The sequence below is a fragment of the Pyxicephalus adspersus genome, chromosome 1, assembly GCF_032062135.1.
Source record: "Pyxicephalus adspersus chromosome 1, UCB_Pads_2.0, whole genome shotgun sequence".
NCBI classification, from domain to species: domain Eukaryota; kingdom Metazoa; phylum Chordata; class Amphibia; order Anura; family Pyxicephalidae; genus Pyxicephalus; species Pyxicephalus adspersus.
This window is the reverse complement of record NC_092858.1, coordinates 149,955,249-149,974,844: the sequence shown is the minus strand read 5'-3', so window position 1 is coordinate 149,974,844 and position 19,596 is coordinate 149,955,249. Positions and strand designations below refer to the sequence as shown.

Genomic DNA, 19,596 nt, shown 5'->3' with positions numbered 1-19,596 from the left:
TGATTATGAGTTAATTGCCCTTATAATTTCTTCAACTGAAAATGTAATTACATTGGGCCAATTAGCTGCAGCAAGATTCTAGCTAACAACAGGATTGTACTCTATGAAGCACAGGTAAAAGTAAGAAAAAAGAAACAAACATGCAAATCCTGCGCGCAGTCAAGTGTGCACTGTCAATGTTCATACACTAGCCCTAAAACAGTAATCAGACAATATGCTGTATTACTATTATATAAATAAATATATATATATAGAAAAATAGTGCAATATAATGTAAATATTTAAAAAAAAATAAAAAATGATCTCAATCAATATAAATTGTCGATAGAATAAAATAACACGTTGGGTCTGATTTACTAAAGGAGTGGGGAATGTATACTTTGCAAAGAGAGTGTTAGAAAAAGTGAAGCTCTGTTTAGTTTGAATAGCCAAGTTATGTGCTAGCAAAACATTCACTGAAAGTTAGACCCAATGCTTTGTAGGAAAGTCATTATTGACAAAGAGTATGTATATTAGTATATATATATATATATATATATATATATGTATATTATGTTAGATCTGTGTTGCTAAAAATGATTTTTTCAGTGACAGGAGAAAGAATGTGCAGTATACACAAAGCTCTTTTATGTTCTATAAAAACAAGTCAATAGAACCCTGGATTATCCTTCCTCATAGGAACATACAGCGATCCTCCCCACTCAGTCATTTATCAATCCACTAAGACATATCAGTGAATATTGCCCGGGTAGAGCTATACATAAGCTAGATGATTAGAATTGTTTGTCTGGGGCAATACCGTATCTAGCGTGTACATAGCCTTAAATGTTTCCCTTCCATTTGTAAATAAAAAGGTTTGAATTCCTCACCTGTCCTTCTAGTGGCCTGTGATATGCTGTCACTGTGAAGATAATCATGTATAAAACATAAATAAAAAACTTCAGATAGAAAATCTTGCTTGCAAAAGAATCCCATTTCTCCTGCAGCAAATGGTTGATGGGCTCCAATACTATCATTTTATGTCGATTCTGCAGAGAAAGTACAAGAATAATATTATGTTTTAATGTCTGGCAATTCTGGAGAGCATGCATTAGGTGATAGTAAAATCATATGTTGAGTTATAATTACCAAGAACAAACATTTTAATATATTACATCTTATCTGTTCTTAGATGTGTGTGGCTGCATTAGTTTGTTTTTTTTGGGCTTTTTCTCTTTTATTTTAACATAGTGTTCTTCCCCATAATTTAAACCCTTTTCTAGGGCTCTCTCACTGTACTGTATCTATGAAGGAGCAGTGTGCCACTATGGGACAAAATATACAGTATGTTAGGATGACATATGTCCTTTCCTTCCCATACTCTCTATAAGATGTATTTGAGTTGGCCATATTTTTGGACATTAATAGAGAATTCCCAATCATTTATTGAGCCATGGGCAGTCAACAAAAGAATGGACAGAGGATAGGTTCTGCTTCACTGATACCCAGCGGGGTACTCATTCATTGGCTGGTGATTGTGAGGAGCAGAAGCATGGGTTGTGTGCAGCCTTTCTATATATCTTATATTTATTTAAAACCCCAATAAAAAGTTGCAGGTGGACTGTAATGGTTTAGGTTGCTTACTATTTTTTTTTAACATTGGACACTGAAATTGTTTTTTCATAGTATTTCCACATAGGAAAACGCAATAGTTCCATTTAAACAGTGTTACAATAATCTGAGTTCTGTTGAAATTGTTCCCAAGGGTTTGAATCTATTCTCAAGAGGTAGACTTAAACAGTTATAGCCTCCCCACTATATAAAAAAAACTTTAGGAAAAAAACAACAACATTATAATTGTATCAAATAAAAAAATATAACAAACTGCAGTTTTGAGTAAAATGGCCCTTTAACATAAATAGCTAGTACAAAGCTGGGTAATATGTTCCTTTATAATTAAAATATAAATAATAATAGGACAGGAGGAAGAGGGCCGACAATGGATTACTACCTTATATCAGGTAACCCAATAGATGGATGAAAACACCCAACACGATGGATTATTGTTCCTGCCATTTAAATTTTCCATGTCCCATCCAAAGCTTTACTGACAACAATGAACCACAGCATTTACAACCCCTGCTAAATTCCAGATATCCTCTTTGTAGGCAAGGTAGTGGTGGATATTTTAGGATAGCGGTTCTATACAACAGCTCAGTTGGGCTGATTGGAGGATATGGAAAAATCCAACATTACAACGTTATTTTTTGACCAGTTGCATAACCCTAAAGATACTTGTAGTTGTCGATAAAGGTGGTATTCTAGCCACCACTGTAAGGGTCTCTTCTTTCCACTGGCCACCAATATAAATGGTCCCCAATAAGATTTCCTGGTTCCTCATGGGTTTAAAGGTTTACAAAAGCTGCCCTAGATGGTCAACCTGTCAAATCAGTATACTGCCACATATATAGAGAATAATTTGACACACAGATTATTCACTCACATTGGCATCACTGTTAAATACAATAGTTTCCAGTACAGAGTCATTTTCATATGAGTCCACTGATGACATGTCATACAGAGAAGTGTGCACTGGGCCATACGTCCATTCTGTGAATTTCCGAGACAGATTTTTATATTCTGGTTCTGTAATCTCCCTTCGCAATATGTGTTTGAACAACTGAAAGACAGACACAAAGCAACAACACACATTTACAACTATGAGACTTTGACTAAACATTGTTTGTCAGAGAATGACATGCTTAGCAAATGTAAACAACTGTTTATACCTTTGTTACCTAGTTAACATGAATCACAACCAAATATTAGTTTTAGTTTTGTGTGCAATGAAGAAGGATTAGAACATAGACCAGGATTTTATTATTACAACAAATGAAAAGACCTATCTGAGGTACCACATCCCATGCTGGCCCTTATACTAAATCCAGGAAAACCTCAGTTATCCTGCACCCATGGGGAATGGCCTATTCCAAATACATGTAGTTTCCAGAGAACTGAGGTTTCCTTTTCTCAGCCGTTCAGCACTAGACTTGAATGGCTGAGAAAAGGGAAACCCTGATGACACTTGAGCCATCAACAGGGTTTCCCTTTCCTCAGCCAATCACAGAGGGGAGCAATCAGTGGAGCTCTGCTGATTGCTCTGGTTTGTTGATTGTCATAAAATCGCGGTTATCCAGTACTCAGATCTCAGATAACCAGCACCTGACAGCAGAGCCGGTTATCTGAGTTCCAGATAACCGGGGTTCTACTGTAAATTTATCTTCTGCATACTCATTCCATCTTGTGCTCAGTTTAAACAGATCCCATGTGCCAGAGTTAGCTGATCCATACTAAAAAGCGTGATAGTTTAAAGGTAAAAAAATAAAGTTTAAAAGTTAAAAAGTTTAAAAAATAAAGGTAATGGGTGAATAAATTGTATATTTATTATTTATTCTTAACTAATGAATGTTGTTTACAATTTAAATTGAAACATTCATTACATTTTTAATGTCAGAACTAACAGAAACTTAGTTCTTTCTTTAGTTTTTTCTTGCACACAGTAGTCTTTAACACTCATAAATAACATGCTCCTATTGTCCTTCACTGTAACATTTGTTACACTGAGATATTTAGATTAGCTAGACATTACCTAAATGTCCTTCATGCTATTCTCAGACGTCTGATGTGTTTTGGGAATTAATTTCATTAAATTACCCTCCAAAACATCCCTTTAATGTCAACTGGCCATGGTTTCTCTAGTACCATTGAACACAGAAAATTCACAAATGTGAGACAATTAACAACAGCAACGGCATAGTCTAAAAAGAGACATGAGCTAAATACACAGTTGCAATACATTGCAATAAAAAGTACACAGCCCTGCAAGACAGCACAGCCATGTTCGTGAACTGACCTACCTCTACTGCAACTGAGCAATACAGATTGGTCACGTCCTTGCCCCATAGACAATAAATAGGAAAATCAACATTTACAGAGAAATGGTAAGTTATGGTAAGATATGTAGAGGACAAACCACATCAAATCAGAAGTATAAAGACTTACGTACATAGGCATTTTGGACATGTGTTTTAAAACTTTAGCAAAAGGGTCTCGTAGCATTTCATTAAGATTTATTTTCATCGTTTTTTTCAGATGCTTATATGCCTTGACTCTAACGTTCTGATAATATTCATGGCCCTAATATAATAATAATATAAAAATTAATCATGATAATTTTTAGGTCTCCTAATCCCCTGAGGAAGCCCACTAGGGTGAAACGCATCGGGAATGAGACTGTAGCTGTACTTTGAATATTTGACTAAGATTGCAAAGTCTGTTTTTTATTGGTATCCAATGATATGTAAGGTGCCCAATTTCCACAATTTGTGTACAATTTTGACAACTCCTTGAAGAGAGATAAGCATCATTTTGTATCAAATGTATATTTTGTGAATTTTTTCTTCTCCTATATTGTTCAAAATAAAGGATTTTAAAGGTTTTAAACAATACAAGTCTGCCAAAAAATCCACTTTTCTTTTCTCTTCATTTAATGACCTCAATGAACCTTGAAAACATTACCCAGTTACACACCATGCAGAATTTGAACCATGTAGCAATGTAGGCAATGGGGGACCTTTGTCTCTTCCTCACTAGAAAGTAAAAGGAATGCTCTTCAAACAAGACAAAAACATTGCAATGAGTAAGTTTACAGCTTACATCAAGTTCTTTTCCCAGTTTCTGAAAAATCCTCCCATTTCCTGTCTGGGTGACAAATATTTTTTGAATGGAACAGGTAGTAAAGAGAAAGGCCACCAAATAGAACAATACCATCAATAAAACCTAACAGAGGTTGTTATCCTTCATCACCACATACAAAAGAAAGTAGTTTACCATGTGTTTGGCTTAAAGATGTACGGTAGTTATATTTCTGTTAAACATTATTTCAGATAGTATAATAGGTTTTCAAAAAGTGTTGATGTATGAAAGCTAACCTAGTTGTTAGTGGGGAAAATAACTAATCAACAAAGCATTCTACTTTTTCTTTTTAACAAAATGTGCCACTAATGAATGAAGTTTACAAAGGTTTCTTTTATACTTACTTCAATTTTACCCATTTTGGCTGCTAGCTTTAGTGGTGTTAGACCGTGCCAATTGCGAATTTCCTCCAGGTCCATCTCTGGATCGATTGCTATGGACTTTTTCAGAATGGCATCATACATTTTAGTGATCATTTCAGTGTTTTTCTCTGTGTTATCAGCCACTAAAACCAGAGCATGCAGGACTGTGTTCCCATGACTATCTCTGGCTTTTAAGTCAGCCTTTCGGTAAGGATTGTTTAGAAGATATTCAACAATATTGAGCTGGTTAGTGCAGGCAGCAAGAGAAAGAGGGAGTTCACCTGCAAATAGAAATATTTCACAGATTTTATTCAAAGAATATTGCGATCTATCAGCATCTATCAAGATGTGCAAGTTTTTCTTTAAGCTCAGTTTTTGAAAAGTTGTAAATTACACTTTAGGGGTAAGAGAATTCATGCTAATCCTGTAAGTGCATGATATATACTGACTATATGTCAGAAAATATATGCTTTAGCTTGTATTTCAAAAATATGAATCATGCTAATACAAGGCACAGTGGTGAATTAGCATACATGTTCATGGATAGTACGTTGCCATACTGGGTGCGATTGAAAATGAATGCTAACACAACACGACAATTCATGTATGGAGGATTGTCAGTGACCTGCAACTGATAAATTATGCAAATATGTTCAAAATCTCTATCCAAGAATAATAGGCATTTGAGAAACCTGGCCATCCCTCTTTACAGTCAGCATGTACTGCAATCTGAAGATCTGGCAAAAGTTTTCATGTATTTCAGCCACCAGCTAACCAATCAAACCAAAATGTAAAATTAAAACGGAACTTACACCGGGCAATAGAATAATAAGCAAATTATAGAGTATGCAATACAGTTTCAGCCAAGCTAACAACCCTAAATGGTAATCGTATTTTTGAAAGTAAAGTCATTTCATCATTCCTCATTCCCTGATTGTCTGGAGCCAATTTTTAATATCTGTAATATCTGTAAACTAGTAAAAATGTATACCAGCCAATGTGGGAAGAAGGGATAAAAAAGTCAATTAAAATTTTTTTTACACAGTTTACAGCTGCTATCTAGGAATTACTAAAGAGCTGTGCCAGAAGAGTTTACAACAGTCAACCCATTTTTTAATATTTTTAATATAACAACTATTTATTCATCACAAATAAAGAAGAGTGTGTAAGGGCCATATATATTATTAGAAATGCTTTATTTAGTATTCAGTTACTTAAGTGATCTAGAACATAATTGTGACATCTTACCAAAGTAAAAACTGACTCCTTTCGTCTTTCTTTGAAAAAATGTTCCCTCTGCTTTGGCATGAACATCAGCTTTGTGTTTCATCAGCAGTTGAACTAGTTGCATACTTCTCTTCTCTATTGCTATGTGAAGTGCTGTCTCTCCTAGGTAACAGAGAAAAACTAATGTTTATTAAGTAATGTCTAATGTTTAACTATGTATTAGTAGTATATCAAGGAAAGCAAGATCATAATTTAAAACCCCAATCATATGAAAAAAAAAAAGAAAGACAGCATTTTGCACATTCATTGCACATAAATTAATTGAATGACATTTAAATTCAACACGGTTTATTCTCTATTGTAAATAAACATTCTCTTTAGTGTGAATTGGACTGCCCATATATTCTTTTTCACATATCAGTTTTCACTAAAAATCTATGGCTTTAATTCAGACTAGAGGAGCAGGACAAGGCTACCTGTGCTAATGAATGCAATTACAATATTAACTAAAACAAAGTTGTTTTCATATTCACTAGCACATTAAATTATAACCTTAGATCATTTACATCAAATAGCATTCTGAAAAATTGTTTTCCAATATCCAGAGATTCCTAAATCCCAAGCCGCTCTTGTAAGAAAGTTTTGACACTAATAGCTAGCCCTCCCCCATACTAACATTGACAGGTGACACTCCATCTCTCTATGTTTTGATCATTTGTTTTGCCATATATTGTAATGAGAACCGTGACATTATATGACAGAGTTTAGGGTATATCCAGATAACTTTCCTTACTAAAGCCATTTTAGAACACTTTGAACAATGAAATAAGAAAAAAAAATACACTTTAAGAATGGAGTTTTCTTTAAAGCATTTATCGTATTTCCTTCTCTCTCTCTTCTCATTAATAATAAATATCTCAGCCTTTTCTCTTCAAACTACTCCCAAGGCACAATTTAAGCATATGTACAGAGACAGAAATCTAATAGGCATTAGGTTGAATACTTTTATTTCATTGGCGGGAAGAGCATTGAAATCAACAATATCATTCCTTTGGCCTGGGACCCGTTGATGTCCCAGCAGTCTTGTCTAATGTTGCTCCTAATTACCTTTAGAAAGTGACATATGAATTCTTAGAATATTCAGGGATGTTCAATAACATAACACTTAAAATTCTTCGAACAAACCAAGCACTGAATTGCACTGGAATACAAATAAGTCTACTTATACATGTAGGTATAGGTATCTGTAGTGCACCATTTCCTTACACTACTTGAATCTGCCTTGCTGCCAGTGATCTGATGTTATGTGACATTGGTTATACATGACTAAGACTTCTCAGTATATACTGACATATGAATATATATATATACATTTAAATTCATAGTCCTTTCAGTCTGCGATTGTAGATGGTTGCTAGTATGCTACTATTTTCAAAAATATTTTCTGAATTAATATAAGAAAAAATTAAAACAATAAAAATTGGTTTGGATGGAGGAAATACAAAGCATTTCATTCTATCTTATTTTAGGTTCAAGTTAAGAACATAGACTGTTAGAAAGTATTTCAGCAGCAGAGTTTTATCATGTCACAATGTGAATGAGACCTATACAAAATTGGATGGAAATGTTGAATTATTCAAAAAAAGCAAATCTCCATAAATTCGAAAAGTGAGAGTATTAAAGCTAATCCGGAAGACCTGCTAATGTAAAACATTGTATTTAAAAAGAAGCTTTCATAAGTAGAGTTATCCAAGAGTTGAACTAGCTAGTTTAAAATATTATAATTCTGCAGGTTTAACAATGAAAAGTGTATATTTAACATGTGTTTCTGACATGAGGTGTAGCAAATGTCAGACCTTAGGTAATGTCTAATATGAAAACCACAGTAACGAGAATCATCAGTGTAATTTGAGATAAATAAGGACGTAAATGAAAATCTTTCATTGGTACGTCCAGTAGGTATTGGTTCTCCTTGAACCAAATTCATCAGGAATGAAGCAAGAAATATCATACATTTCAAAGATCAAATGTCAGTAGGATTAGATAAAATATTGTAGAAAATGTAGTTTTACAAAATGGACCACAACAATCATATTGCTTGATAGAATTGAAGATACCTAACACTGGTTACATAGATATTTACAGAAATTTACAGGAAGGTGGTGGCCATCATAACATCATTTCCTTGTCTGGGTATAGTGTGTCATTACGTTTAAAAGTTATTGATTGCATAATGGGTAAAATAACAAATAATTGGAATATCTGCCATTTTCTTCCATCTCACATGAAATTATTGTTAGTTTCGGACGTATCCGCTGCACCTAAACTACGTTTTAAGCAGCCTTCCGATTCCCAAATGATTATCCACAATTAAATCCATTAAAATGTAAGACAGTCATTTACAGATTAGAAGGGTAATGTGTTGTTCTCTCCAAAGTATAGCAGTTAAAGGAAATTGTCATAAATGTGTTGTAATTGTAATCCATTATCTCTCAAGCCATTGCAAGTTTCAAGTGAATTCATTTGAATACATTGTTTCCTCTATCCATTAGCCCTTATTTTTAAGTGATGTGTTTTTATATTGTATGTTGATTACATAAAAAGCATACAGTATATATGAAATATATAAAATATAAAATCCTCACTGTGAGTTAATCACAAACAAAGCAAAAAAAACAAAAAAACTTAATGGAGCCTAGAGATTCATTACCTTCTGGAGCAAGCTGTGCTTTGTATGCAAAAACAAAACAACTGCAGTTTGTCTTGGTCATTAAAGAGTTACAAGAGCTTGCAGAACAGCAAAGGACTTCTTCTGCAAGTCATTCAAACTGCCCCCTCACCCCTATCAATCCTCCAGGGAGCAGGGAAGTCCAGTTCGTATCTAGGAGATGTCTGTAAGTCGAATGTCCTTAACTCAGGGACTACCTGTATGTATGTGTGTGATAGTCATTAAATAGAAATATAACACAACTACAACGATAATTGTTGTTGCCCAGCAGTTGGGATTGGGAGATAGCAAAGGACAGAAAACTTGGGGTGGTCTTCATTGTAAAGAATTAGGATAAATGGGGGGGGGGGAGTTGTGTATGGTGGTATTGTTGATGGAGACCAATATGCCTAAATATTTGGAGGGTGTCACAGGCCACTGGATAGTTTGAATTCTCAGGGAGGATTATGAGTGCTAATTATTTCCAAGGAATTCAAGCGGCAAGTCATTCCAAGGAGTTCAAGCGGCAAGTCATCAGTCCAGGGCATGAGGGTTGGAAGGGGTATTAGTGAGTCTTGGCTGCATATTATTTCAAAGCATTTATTGATGGTCATCACTAGTAGGCATATACTTTCATTGTAGGCTGGTTTATTGGTGCAAATCAGTTGGCTAATTTGCTAATTGACAGTTCAATATTCAAATACTGAATACAAAATATTAACATATTATTTTAAATGGAGTGTGGATATTGTTATCACCTCCCTTTTATATACCACTGGGTTATACAAACGGTGGTCTGCGCAATCAAAAGATCTTGACTTTTTCAATTTTGGAAATTTTAGACATTGGTAGGGGGGTCCAGGAAGTTTACTTAGTATGGGGCCCTTAATGGGGCACTAATTGCATCAGAGAGAGCTCTGGGGGGAAACCTGTTCATGTGAATCAGAGTTTGTATGGACAACTTTATTCTTCCTCTCCTAAGTAAATTGTCAGTCAATTATTTTGAGTCCTGCAATCTTCAGATATCTTAGGAACATTGCTGTAGAACAGTGGTCTCTAACCTTTTGGAGCTCACGGACCACTAAATGCATGCACTCCGGACCACGTATGCGCGGATTGGGGGTTGGGAACACCTGCTGTAGAACATGCTGGTGCTATGTGAATGAAAAAATAAATAAAGACCAAGAGTGAGAGAGCAAGCATAACTCCAAACTGCTGTTGAGCTTTAGAGTTTCATGATAAGGATTTTAAGATATTCAGGGAAAACAGAAGAAATTAAAACATTTTTATTGTCTGCATTTTACCTTTGTAATATTCATTAGTATATGCTGCATTAACCAATTTTTCCATTTTACCAGCCGTCTCATCAGCTTCCAGCAATATAGGAATTGTATCATTCATTCCATTCCTAAGATTCCACATGGCCTTTATTAAACATGTTTTCCCCATTTCAGGATCTGGACAATAAAAAAGAAATATACAGCCAAAAGTGAATTATTTGTAGGATTTACTGGGCATTTAAACTCCAACACATTTTTATCTTCTACAGCAAACAAAATAATTGAGACAGAGCACATGACAGATGTACAGTCTTGCAGAGGTTAGTGGGTCAGGTAAAGAACATGGGATACAAACTGTCCCATGACCTAAAGTAGCTGCTTGTTTTGTTGCCCAAAGGATCTTTTTACTATCCATTTCTCTAGTACAGGGGTCGGCAAAGTTTTATGGCCACTAGGCCATATTTGGGGTGGGAGTACACTAGGCCGGACCTGCCCTAATGGCTCCGCCCCCACCCGGGAACGCCCCCTGAAGTGAAATCCCTCTCCTTCGTATGCATTGCGGAGGAGAGGGATTTACCTTCGGGGAGCTTTCCCTATTTACGGCAGCTCCAGAACCAAGGGGTGCCAGCGGGCATTAGGCCAGATTGGCCAAGGAGCCTTAGGCCGGAACGGACTACTGGCTAGGCCCTATCTGGCCTAAAGGCCGGAGTTTGCCGACCCCTGCTCTAGTACAATGAAGGAGCATGAATCGAAGAGTCTAACTTGTTGCTATGGATAAAACAAACAGTTCTTTTGATCTGTGTGATAAATAACAATATAAGCAGAAGTAGTCATTGCTACATTACAACAACACTATAATGAATAGTAGCCTATACCGTAATTCAGATCTGTAAGTGCATCTATATTATTAATACACAATATTTATATAGTGCCAACATATTACGCAGCACTTTACAAAGTCCATAGTCATGTCACTAGCTGCCCCTCAAAGGGGCTCACAATCTAATGTCCCTATCATAGTTATATGTCTTTAATACCGTCTAGGGTCAATTTTTGGGGGGAAGCCAATTAACCTACATATTTTCAGAATGTAGGACATCAAAGTAACCAGAGCAAACTTATGCAAACATGGGGAGAACATGCAAACTCAGAGATTCGAACCTGGGACCCAGCGCTGCAAAGGCCAGAGTGCTAATTTCTGTCATTTTTTTCATTTAGGGTTTTAATTATTAGTTTATTTAATTCGCCTGGCCAAAAAACAATCATTTGCAATCAGTGTACAATCAATACAAGGATCAAACATTGACAGGTAATGTAATTGATCCCAATAGATTTTTGACAGGTTCAATGTTTTTATTGACCTTAATGTCTAATCCATTAAAAACATTACATAACGTATGGGCTTCCTATGTGATTGCCCTTAAGTCCCTGTTGAATGCAGCAGGAAATCCCCTCTTAGAAAGTTTTCATCAGTATAATTGTTACCTTGTTTACATTTAAATTCACTTCCTGTTGAGGTAACAACTGGGATTTTATATTTACATGTACATGGCTTTCTGTACTGGTGACAAGGAATAGATTACAGTTTACACATGACTAGCGAAGGGCTGCATTTGTAAAGCTTTTAATAACATGCAAAATCAAAGGCACAAAAAGTCATATATATATTTTTTTTTTACGGACCATTACATCAAAATAAAGAACTATCATTTAGCAAAAAGCCCTCAATTATGATGCGAAATAATAAAAGCAGGCTGGAATAAAGAGACTAAGGTTTTACAAAACTGCTGATTATAGTATGTTACTGTAGAATTTAGGTGGGAATAAAGGCATATTTAAGATTCATGGAAATATACCATCTGTTATCTCTGAAAGTTAGTTCACTTTCAATGAGCATTATGGTTAAGATTTTGAGTCATTTTATATGACTTTCACCATTTTACACGCCTACTTCCATATTATTGTTATTTGATTTGTAGAATGTCCACCAGAGTAAATGTTTACAGGCAATTCCACAAAGAGAAAATTAATTCTAGAAGTTGTACTCAAAAAAAGACAGAGGGCAAAGAACTAGTCACCAAAATTGCTTGTGGTCTCTCTACCGCTAATTCTGCAGCTTTTCCCAATTTCTGATATGCCAAGCCTTTCAAATATCGAATTCTTCTAAGCTACTGTATAGAAACATTAAATATTATTTCAGGTTTGTTTACCTGCTACATATAATGATGTGTCTAATCTTTACCTGATTGCATTATTAATAATAGAAAAGGCGAGGGCAAAAGACTAGTCACCAAAATTGCTTGCTGTCTCCCTGGAGCTAATTCTTCCATGTATCCAATCCAAATGTAATTTTTCTATGCTACTGTATAGAAACAATAAATAATATTTTGGTTTTGTTTACCTTCTACATTTAATGAGGTGTCTAATCTTTAACTGATTTGAATTATGAATAATGGAAAAGGAAGTGGGCAAACAGTGGAGATTAGGAAAGCTCACAACTGTAGTGTTTTAACAATTCTACATAACCTGGACCCCTATTGATTATACAAAATTCTTACTTATTGTATCTCATGAAAAAGAAAAGTTTGTAATCAAAATTACCATTACTTTGAAATTTAATGTTTTCTTACTGAATTTTCACTTAAACCGAATACAACTATATACGTGTAAATACATTTAGATTGTATATATGATATTGTATCATTTTATATAATTGTTTTAATGATATATAGTAATATAATTAATACAATGGTATAATTTTTGGTTGCATGTATTTTATATTTAGTACTGTTGCCCTCATGGTAATGATTTTGGACTTTAAGAATTCTGAGTAAGATTAGCCCAAAACTCAGTTTCAATGATTCTGTATGGCCTGGTACAGGAAGAGATCCATGAAAGAAGGAGGGGGCACCATAAGTTACCGCACTGGGTGACACAAACCATAGTGGTGCCACTATTAAACAACAGTCATCTTAACACACTGATGAAACTAGTTTTGTATAGCATGTGATAGTAAGCTCTTTACAGGTTTTTATTGTTAAGTGTGATCATGGAGCTTTGTCATTGCTGGTCATGGTGACCACTATTTTGGTACAAAAAGTAATGTGAATTCCAGCATTTTTGTGTTGGCACAGGAACAAGAACAGGAGGGAAATCTTCCAGTGATTAAACCTGTTCTAACAGGGAGATAGCCCTTGGAGAGATCTCTTTTTTCCAGTTGTGTCTCCAGGGCAGGAAGTAACAAAACTCATCTGAATGATGGACAGACAACAAAATAAAACATGGCAGGGGTCCCAACTATTCCTTTGTCTATTAAAACGTAAAAAAAACATTTGAGCTTTATCTTTAAGATGTAAAAACATAACTAATATAACAACAGCCTGCTCCACAGTCCCCTGTATAACGTGAGTTTCAGATCATGAGGTAATGGTCTACCATGTGACTTGTGTCTATGGCCATGAAACTGCTCAGACAAAGCATCTTTTCATGAAGCATAGCACACAACAGATAAAAGCCTGAAATAATCTGTTAAGTGTTAAAAATCAATCAAAGAAGAAAAGTGAATTACCCAATAATGTAGGAAATTAAATAACTGCACTAGTTTAAACTCCATAAGTCTACATCTGTCTCTGTTATATAAACTTGTATATTCACTTAGCAAAATTAAATTGTGAAGGAATTATTTAGGAAAAGAAAATACTTTAGGAAAATATTATAATTTGCAGCTCATTTCTGTTTTCTGGTAATAAACTTCTCATTCTATTGCTTACTTGTTATTAAAACTGAGGTATTACTATCATAATATGCTTTTTCAACCAGGTTTTTGTGGAATCCTAAAGTTTATCTAAAGCAGTTTTTATCAATCTTTTTAACATGCAAAACCCCTTGAAAGAAGTTTTAATGTTTCTAGGAAACCCGTTGTATAACTGCTATATCCATAACTCACAGCAAAGTGTGGTGATCATTGGGAAGAATGCTTCCTACATTGCTGGCCATTGGGAATAATGTCACCCTTATAGATAGCAAAATTACTACCAATTCCACCTCTCATGGACTAACAATGTAGGGGAGCCTGTCTCAGCTAATTTTCTTTGATATGAGAGGATTCCCTGACTACCAATGTAAGAAGTCATGACTAACTGTACATGCTAAGGTGTAGATACAGTGATACATAGCATGGGTTCCTTGAGAGCTGAAAGCTATTTAAAGGTTATCTCCATGATAAAGGCTGTTTTGAGGATTGTATAATTAGGGAGCTAGAAAGGCTAGGGCTTTCATTCTTTTTGAAACTTTATTTTTTATTGGCGCTTGGACCTTTTGTTTTTAAACTGTCTGCTGGCTTGTGAAATGTCTTTATTTTTGATCATTTTACTAAATTCACCTAGTATACACCATCATTCTTGTATGTGTAATGTGTTGTTTTTGTATTGTACAAAGAAGCAAGCTTGGGCATGTTTGGTCAGTTGATTTTACAGGAAGCGCATGTTTACTTATAAAACTGATGTTATCATATAAAGTCAAGTAAAGTATGCAAAACATTTATTTTTTGCTGTTTCTTTCAATGTGCTTCTCATGCTGATCCAAACACTTGTACATAAATGAGCCTTTGGGTAACTTGTCTTCAGCCTTTTTGCCTCTTGGTATACACTTGTTGGTACTAACTTCTCTTTCTGTACTCAGACTTTCTGCTGGTATTTGGTGTACATTCTATAGCACTGTTTTTGTTTCTATCTCTCCACTTCTCGACTGTTGCAATTCATGACAAGCCTTTTTGTGATGCCAGCTCCTTTGCCGGAATCTCCTGTTTCCTTGTAACCTTGGCTGTGTTTTGACTTTGGTTACCTCTGCTGTAGTGCTGGCTTCCAGTCTTCAGAGTAGCAGAGTTTGTTTCTGTTTATACTCTTATATCTGGTACTTTCTTGTGTGCTGTATTAGAGCCCTTTCTGACAACAGCTGGCACTGACATTCCAAGGGCTGCATCTTGTCTGAAAACATACACATACATACACATTCACATTTTAGGGGTCCTTGGTGCATATCTGATACATGCACTTTCCATCTTTTAGGATGCAGTGTCCTTGGCTGAAAATTTACAGTGGCCCTTGATACTCTGGATTGATTCCTGAATTATTTGTTTTAGCTCATTAAAAGGACTTGATGGCTAAACATTATAGTCTGTAACAGGTTAGTTTCCCTATGCATACCATGGAACAAAGTTAGAACTCCTACACATCATGTCTTTTTCATGTACTTCCATGCTTTCCTTTGAACCTGTTGTTTGCAGAGGTCAATAACCCATGATCAAATTTACATTCAAAACTAGTTAAACCAAAAAGGGTATTCTTTCCTCTTTCTAGTAACATAAAAGATTACAAATTTAAAAAATGTGTAAACCAAGAAAAATATAACAATATTAGCTAGGAAACCTAGCAGTTATATGTAAACGTTGGTCTTAGCGTGCCTTCAGGCTACTGGCCTTTTGTTGGCATTCCAATCTATGTGTGAATAGTCATGGCTTGTATAGAAAACCATTGAGAACTCTTACCTTTAAATTCTGTATTAGTAAGATGTTTTGTGGATCTGTGCAAATAACTTTTTAGTCCTGCAAGGTCCTCGATGTCATGATTAACAACAGCTTTAAAGATTCTTTCTCTGGTGTAAACATCTTTGGGGTCAATGACAGGGGCCCTTTGAAAAAAGATAATACAGTTAAAATGTACACCCTTTACAAGAACAAAGTGTTATTAATTTGCAGCTTATCAGGACTTAGATTGGTGGTTAAATTTGTTGTAATATTAGTATTATTATGTTTTATTATACAGTGTTGTCGCTACAGGTTGCTCCCTCCTAAACTGGAGTAAAGTATATCTCCCCCTCCCATTTCCATAACATAAAGGGGGTATTCTGTAGTCCAAAGAAACACAGGCAGAGTTCATAAGATAAACACTTTAAAGCACTGGAGGCCCCATTCATGTATTCTATGTTATATTTTTATTTATACTTCTTTTTGTCCTCGGCCACATGACATGCACCGCTATTTTGGTACCCCAAGCATGACACCACTGGTGTCCCCCCTTCCCTTTTGTCACTGTAAGAAAAAATGCTATGGGTTATTCAGGTGGTGGGAACCTACTTCCACCGTCAAAATCAGGATGTGGGCCTTCACCAGCAAAACACTTACACTTACATTGGTTATAGGGAGAATCGACCCTGCATATAGAGAACCAATGTGATGTGAGTGGAGTGATGATGCCCTATCATTGGGTTGAGTTTTTGACGTCCTACACTTATAAGGTGTCTGTAGTCTTCCAGGTAAAGAATTTTGGGGGGAAAGTATTGCTGTAGTAGAGCTTTTTTATTTTTAAATCAGCTGGGAGACCATTCTTTCCAAATTTTTCAAATAGGAAAAAAAGAAACAAAGAAAGAGCAAAGTCAAAGGACACACACATCTGGAAAGAAAAACAATAATATTTGGACCCAAAAGAGAGATAGTCCCTCTAAAAGATGGACAGTTCAGAGTTATAGGGGAACATCAAAAAAATAAGCCTACAGTTGAGATATATTTTTAATAACAAGAAAAAAAAACCAATAGTTTTTTTTTATCAATCTAATACACATTACACATGTTATTTGGATTATTCCAACACTACAATATTAAATTCTGAAAGCTAATTGCAGCCTTATCTCCATAGAATGAATTATTTATACCTTGTGTTTTCAAGTTAGAGAGTAGATGTGAGGTTACGTGTAGGTTACCCTATTATCTACAATATAATCTCATAAAATAAATCTAAAGCATGTAACAATATTTACAGGAAACAGAGTACAAGAACAAAGTCTAAGCTATAATCATCCAAGCAAAATAAATGCAAGAAATAATAAAAATTTTTGTAGGGGTAAATGTTGTCAGATATTGTCTGTAAATGCCCCTTTGATGCATCACAAAACACCTATCAAGTAGTGTACTGTTGAAGCCTACATAACCCTTATTAACATGAAACTAGTGATTCAGACCAGTATTTGACAAGGGGTGACAAGTGACTTCACTAGAATACAAAACATAAAACTAAGGAGACATCAGACTTTCCTTCATGCAAATACTTGATATCTATGTAAATATCCTTCTCCAGAAGAACAAATGTAGAAGAAGAACAAATGTGGTTAAATAAAGCAGCTAACTGCGATATAACTAAGTAAACAGTGAGAATGCATTTGTTTAGGAACTAAAAATGTTAAAAATTTGGCAGCATGATCAGAAACATAGGAAATAAAGAGAATAACTGACAGATACAGAATAATTATTCTTCAGTGGTCTCATAAAGGCTGGGAACATTGTTCTCAGGCCTTTGCTGCTACCCTGGATTCAGCTTGTAGGGGAGTAGAAAAAAATCCAGTGTTAAGACAGGCCACAGAGAAGTAAAGTGGAAAATATGTGCGTCAGTAGGAAAAAAAAACACAGAACAAGTCCTTTATCCTTCTTTAGTTTGGATTTCAAATAAAAAAAAAACTTTATTTACCAATGCTCACAGGAGGAGGGGCAATTGCAAATGTTCTTTATTTTACAAAGAGAAATAAATAACAAACCATGTTATGATAAAGTTATAATATATATATTATATATATATATACATATATTTATATTCATACATATGAAGTAGCATCCAGGAATCTAAGGTATCATCATCTACCATATCTGGGGTGCCAGGGTGGATATGAGATGCACCAATGGCATGTAAAATACATTAACCCCCAGTACATGTGTAAAGATCACTGCAGTGGGTACATCATTGCTTATAGTACATCCAAACTAATAGACTGAAGGGAGTTGACTGTATGTCTCCATATATGTCTGATTGGCACAAATGTGAGTAATTGTGCTTATTTTAATAACAATTTTCCTGAATGTACACGTATAACATACTGAAAAGTTCATACACACATACTACAGTGTGTTAGATGATAATGTATGCTCTGTACTGAGCTATTTGGATTCTGGGTTATGTTCCTGGCAAGTATATTCCTGACACTCATTAGAACTAAAGAAGCAACTTGAACATTCTGTAACACATCTTTAATGTTATAAACCAGCTGAATTTAACTATTTAATACCATAACATAGATAAATAAGAACACAGACATATCCTGTGCATTAGCTTACAAATACAGTAGAAGTTCACATTGTGTCAAATTAGCATTGAGAAGCAAAGTGCAATATAAATATATAAATGATAATAAATGACTTTCCATATGATTTAAAAGATGATAGAAGATTGAATTCTCTGTACTTTGTACTCTTTCACCGTTTAATACACGCTTACCTAGTGTGTTTATAAAAAAAAGTCATTATCTGACATAGAAACATCAATTTATAATATTATTACAATGTTTTTGCACCTACAATGTACCTGTAAAAGTGGAGCTTAGGAAATACAATCAGGCCCTAAAAAAAACCTTTCTTTTAAAAATACGACCTTGCCACCAGCATTCTATTCACAGATGATCAGCATGGGCTGATATATTGACAAAACTAGTTTACTGCGATTGGAACATTAGATTGGATTTGGACCTAGTTTGAAATGTAATAGAAATGTCTAGAACTTAGACTGAAATGTACAAAAGGAGAGAAGAAAAAGAAGACTTACTTCACTTTGGAGCCTGGTAGTGTAATAGCAAAATCTGCATTGAAACCAATTTCAGGTGAGAAATTTTTACTTTCCTTCTGCATGCCCGATTCCATGGGTGGCTTCTTATCTCTTTTTGCATCCTTGTCTCCTTCACTAAAGGCTGCTTTTGTGTCATTGTCATGGGTCTGTAGCTCAAACCTCTGCAATGGAGTATCTGAGTTTTCAGCATCTGATTGAGACATTGTTGGTTTCTTCTATAGTGATCTGTCTGCAAAGATCCAGGTAGAGAAGCAATCCACATCAGCCAATACCTGTAGGACAGAGACAGTATTTGTATTTCAAGTCTTTGTTTGCTTACACTACCTATGAGCCAGCTGCACAAGGAACAGCAGATGACAGGTGTATAATAAAGGAAAATATTTGCATCAAATTTAATATTTATCAGACCAGTAGTACAGAAAGCTTTTATATGTTTTATAAATTATCAGTTTGTGTTTTTAGAGAAAAAAAAGAATAACTAGGTGGAATGAAATCACAAAAAGGTACCAATGATCTGAATCCAATGCCAACCAATCAGGTGTGAACGTTCCAAAAGATAAATATTAATTGCTATACAGTTACACTTATACTAAGTTAAAGTTACACTTAGTACTAAGTTAAAG

General features: G+C 35.0%; 1 protein-coding gene across 2 annotated transcripts in view; it reads right to left on the bottom strand.

Annotated features, from left to right (window-relative positions):
* LOC140344111 (transient receptor potential cation channel subfamily V member 1-like) overlaps positions 1 to 19,596 on the bottom strand; it is a 45,832-nt gene that overhangs the window by 16,231 nt on the left and 10,005 nt on the right. For both annotated transcript variants that reach the window (XM_072431055.1, XM_072431061.1), the window contains exons 2-8: positions 18,953 to 19,245; positions 15,856 to 15,998; positions 10,335 to 10,487; positions 6,345 to 6,485; positions 5,079 to 5,377; positions 2,483 to 2,659; positions 870 to 1,028 (exon numbers count right to left, since the gene is read on the bottom strand). In XM_072431055.1, coding sequence (XP_072287156.1) covers positions 870 to 1,028; positions 2,483 to 2,659; positions 5,079 to 5,377; positions 6,345 to 6,485; positions 10,335 to 10,487; positions 15,856 to 15,998; positions 18,953 to 19,176 — 1,296 coding nt within the window. In that variant the 5' untranslated portion in view covers positions 19,177 to 19,245. The remainder of the gene's footprint in view (positions 1 to 869; positions 1,029 to 2,482; positions 2,660 to 5,078; positions 5,378 to 6,344; positions 6,486 to 10,334; positions 10,488 to 15,855; positions 15,999 to 18,952; positions 19,246 to 19,596) is intronic.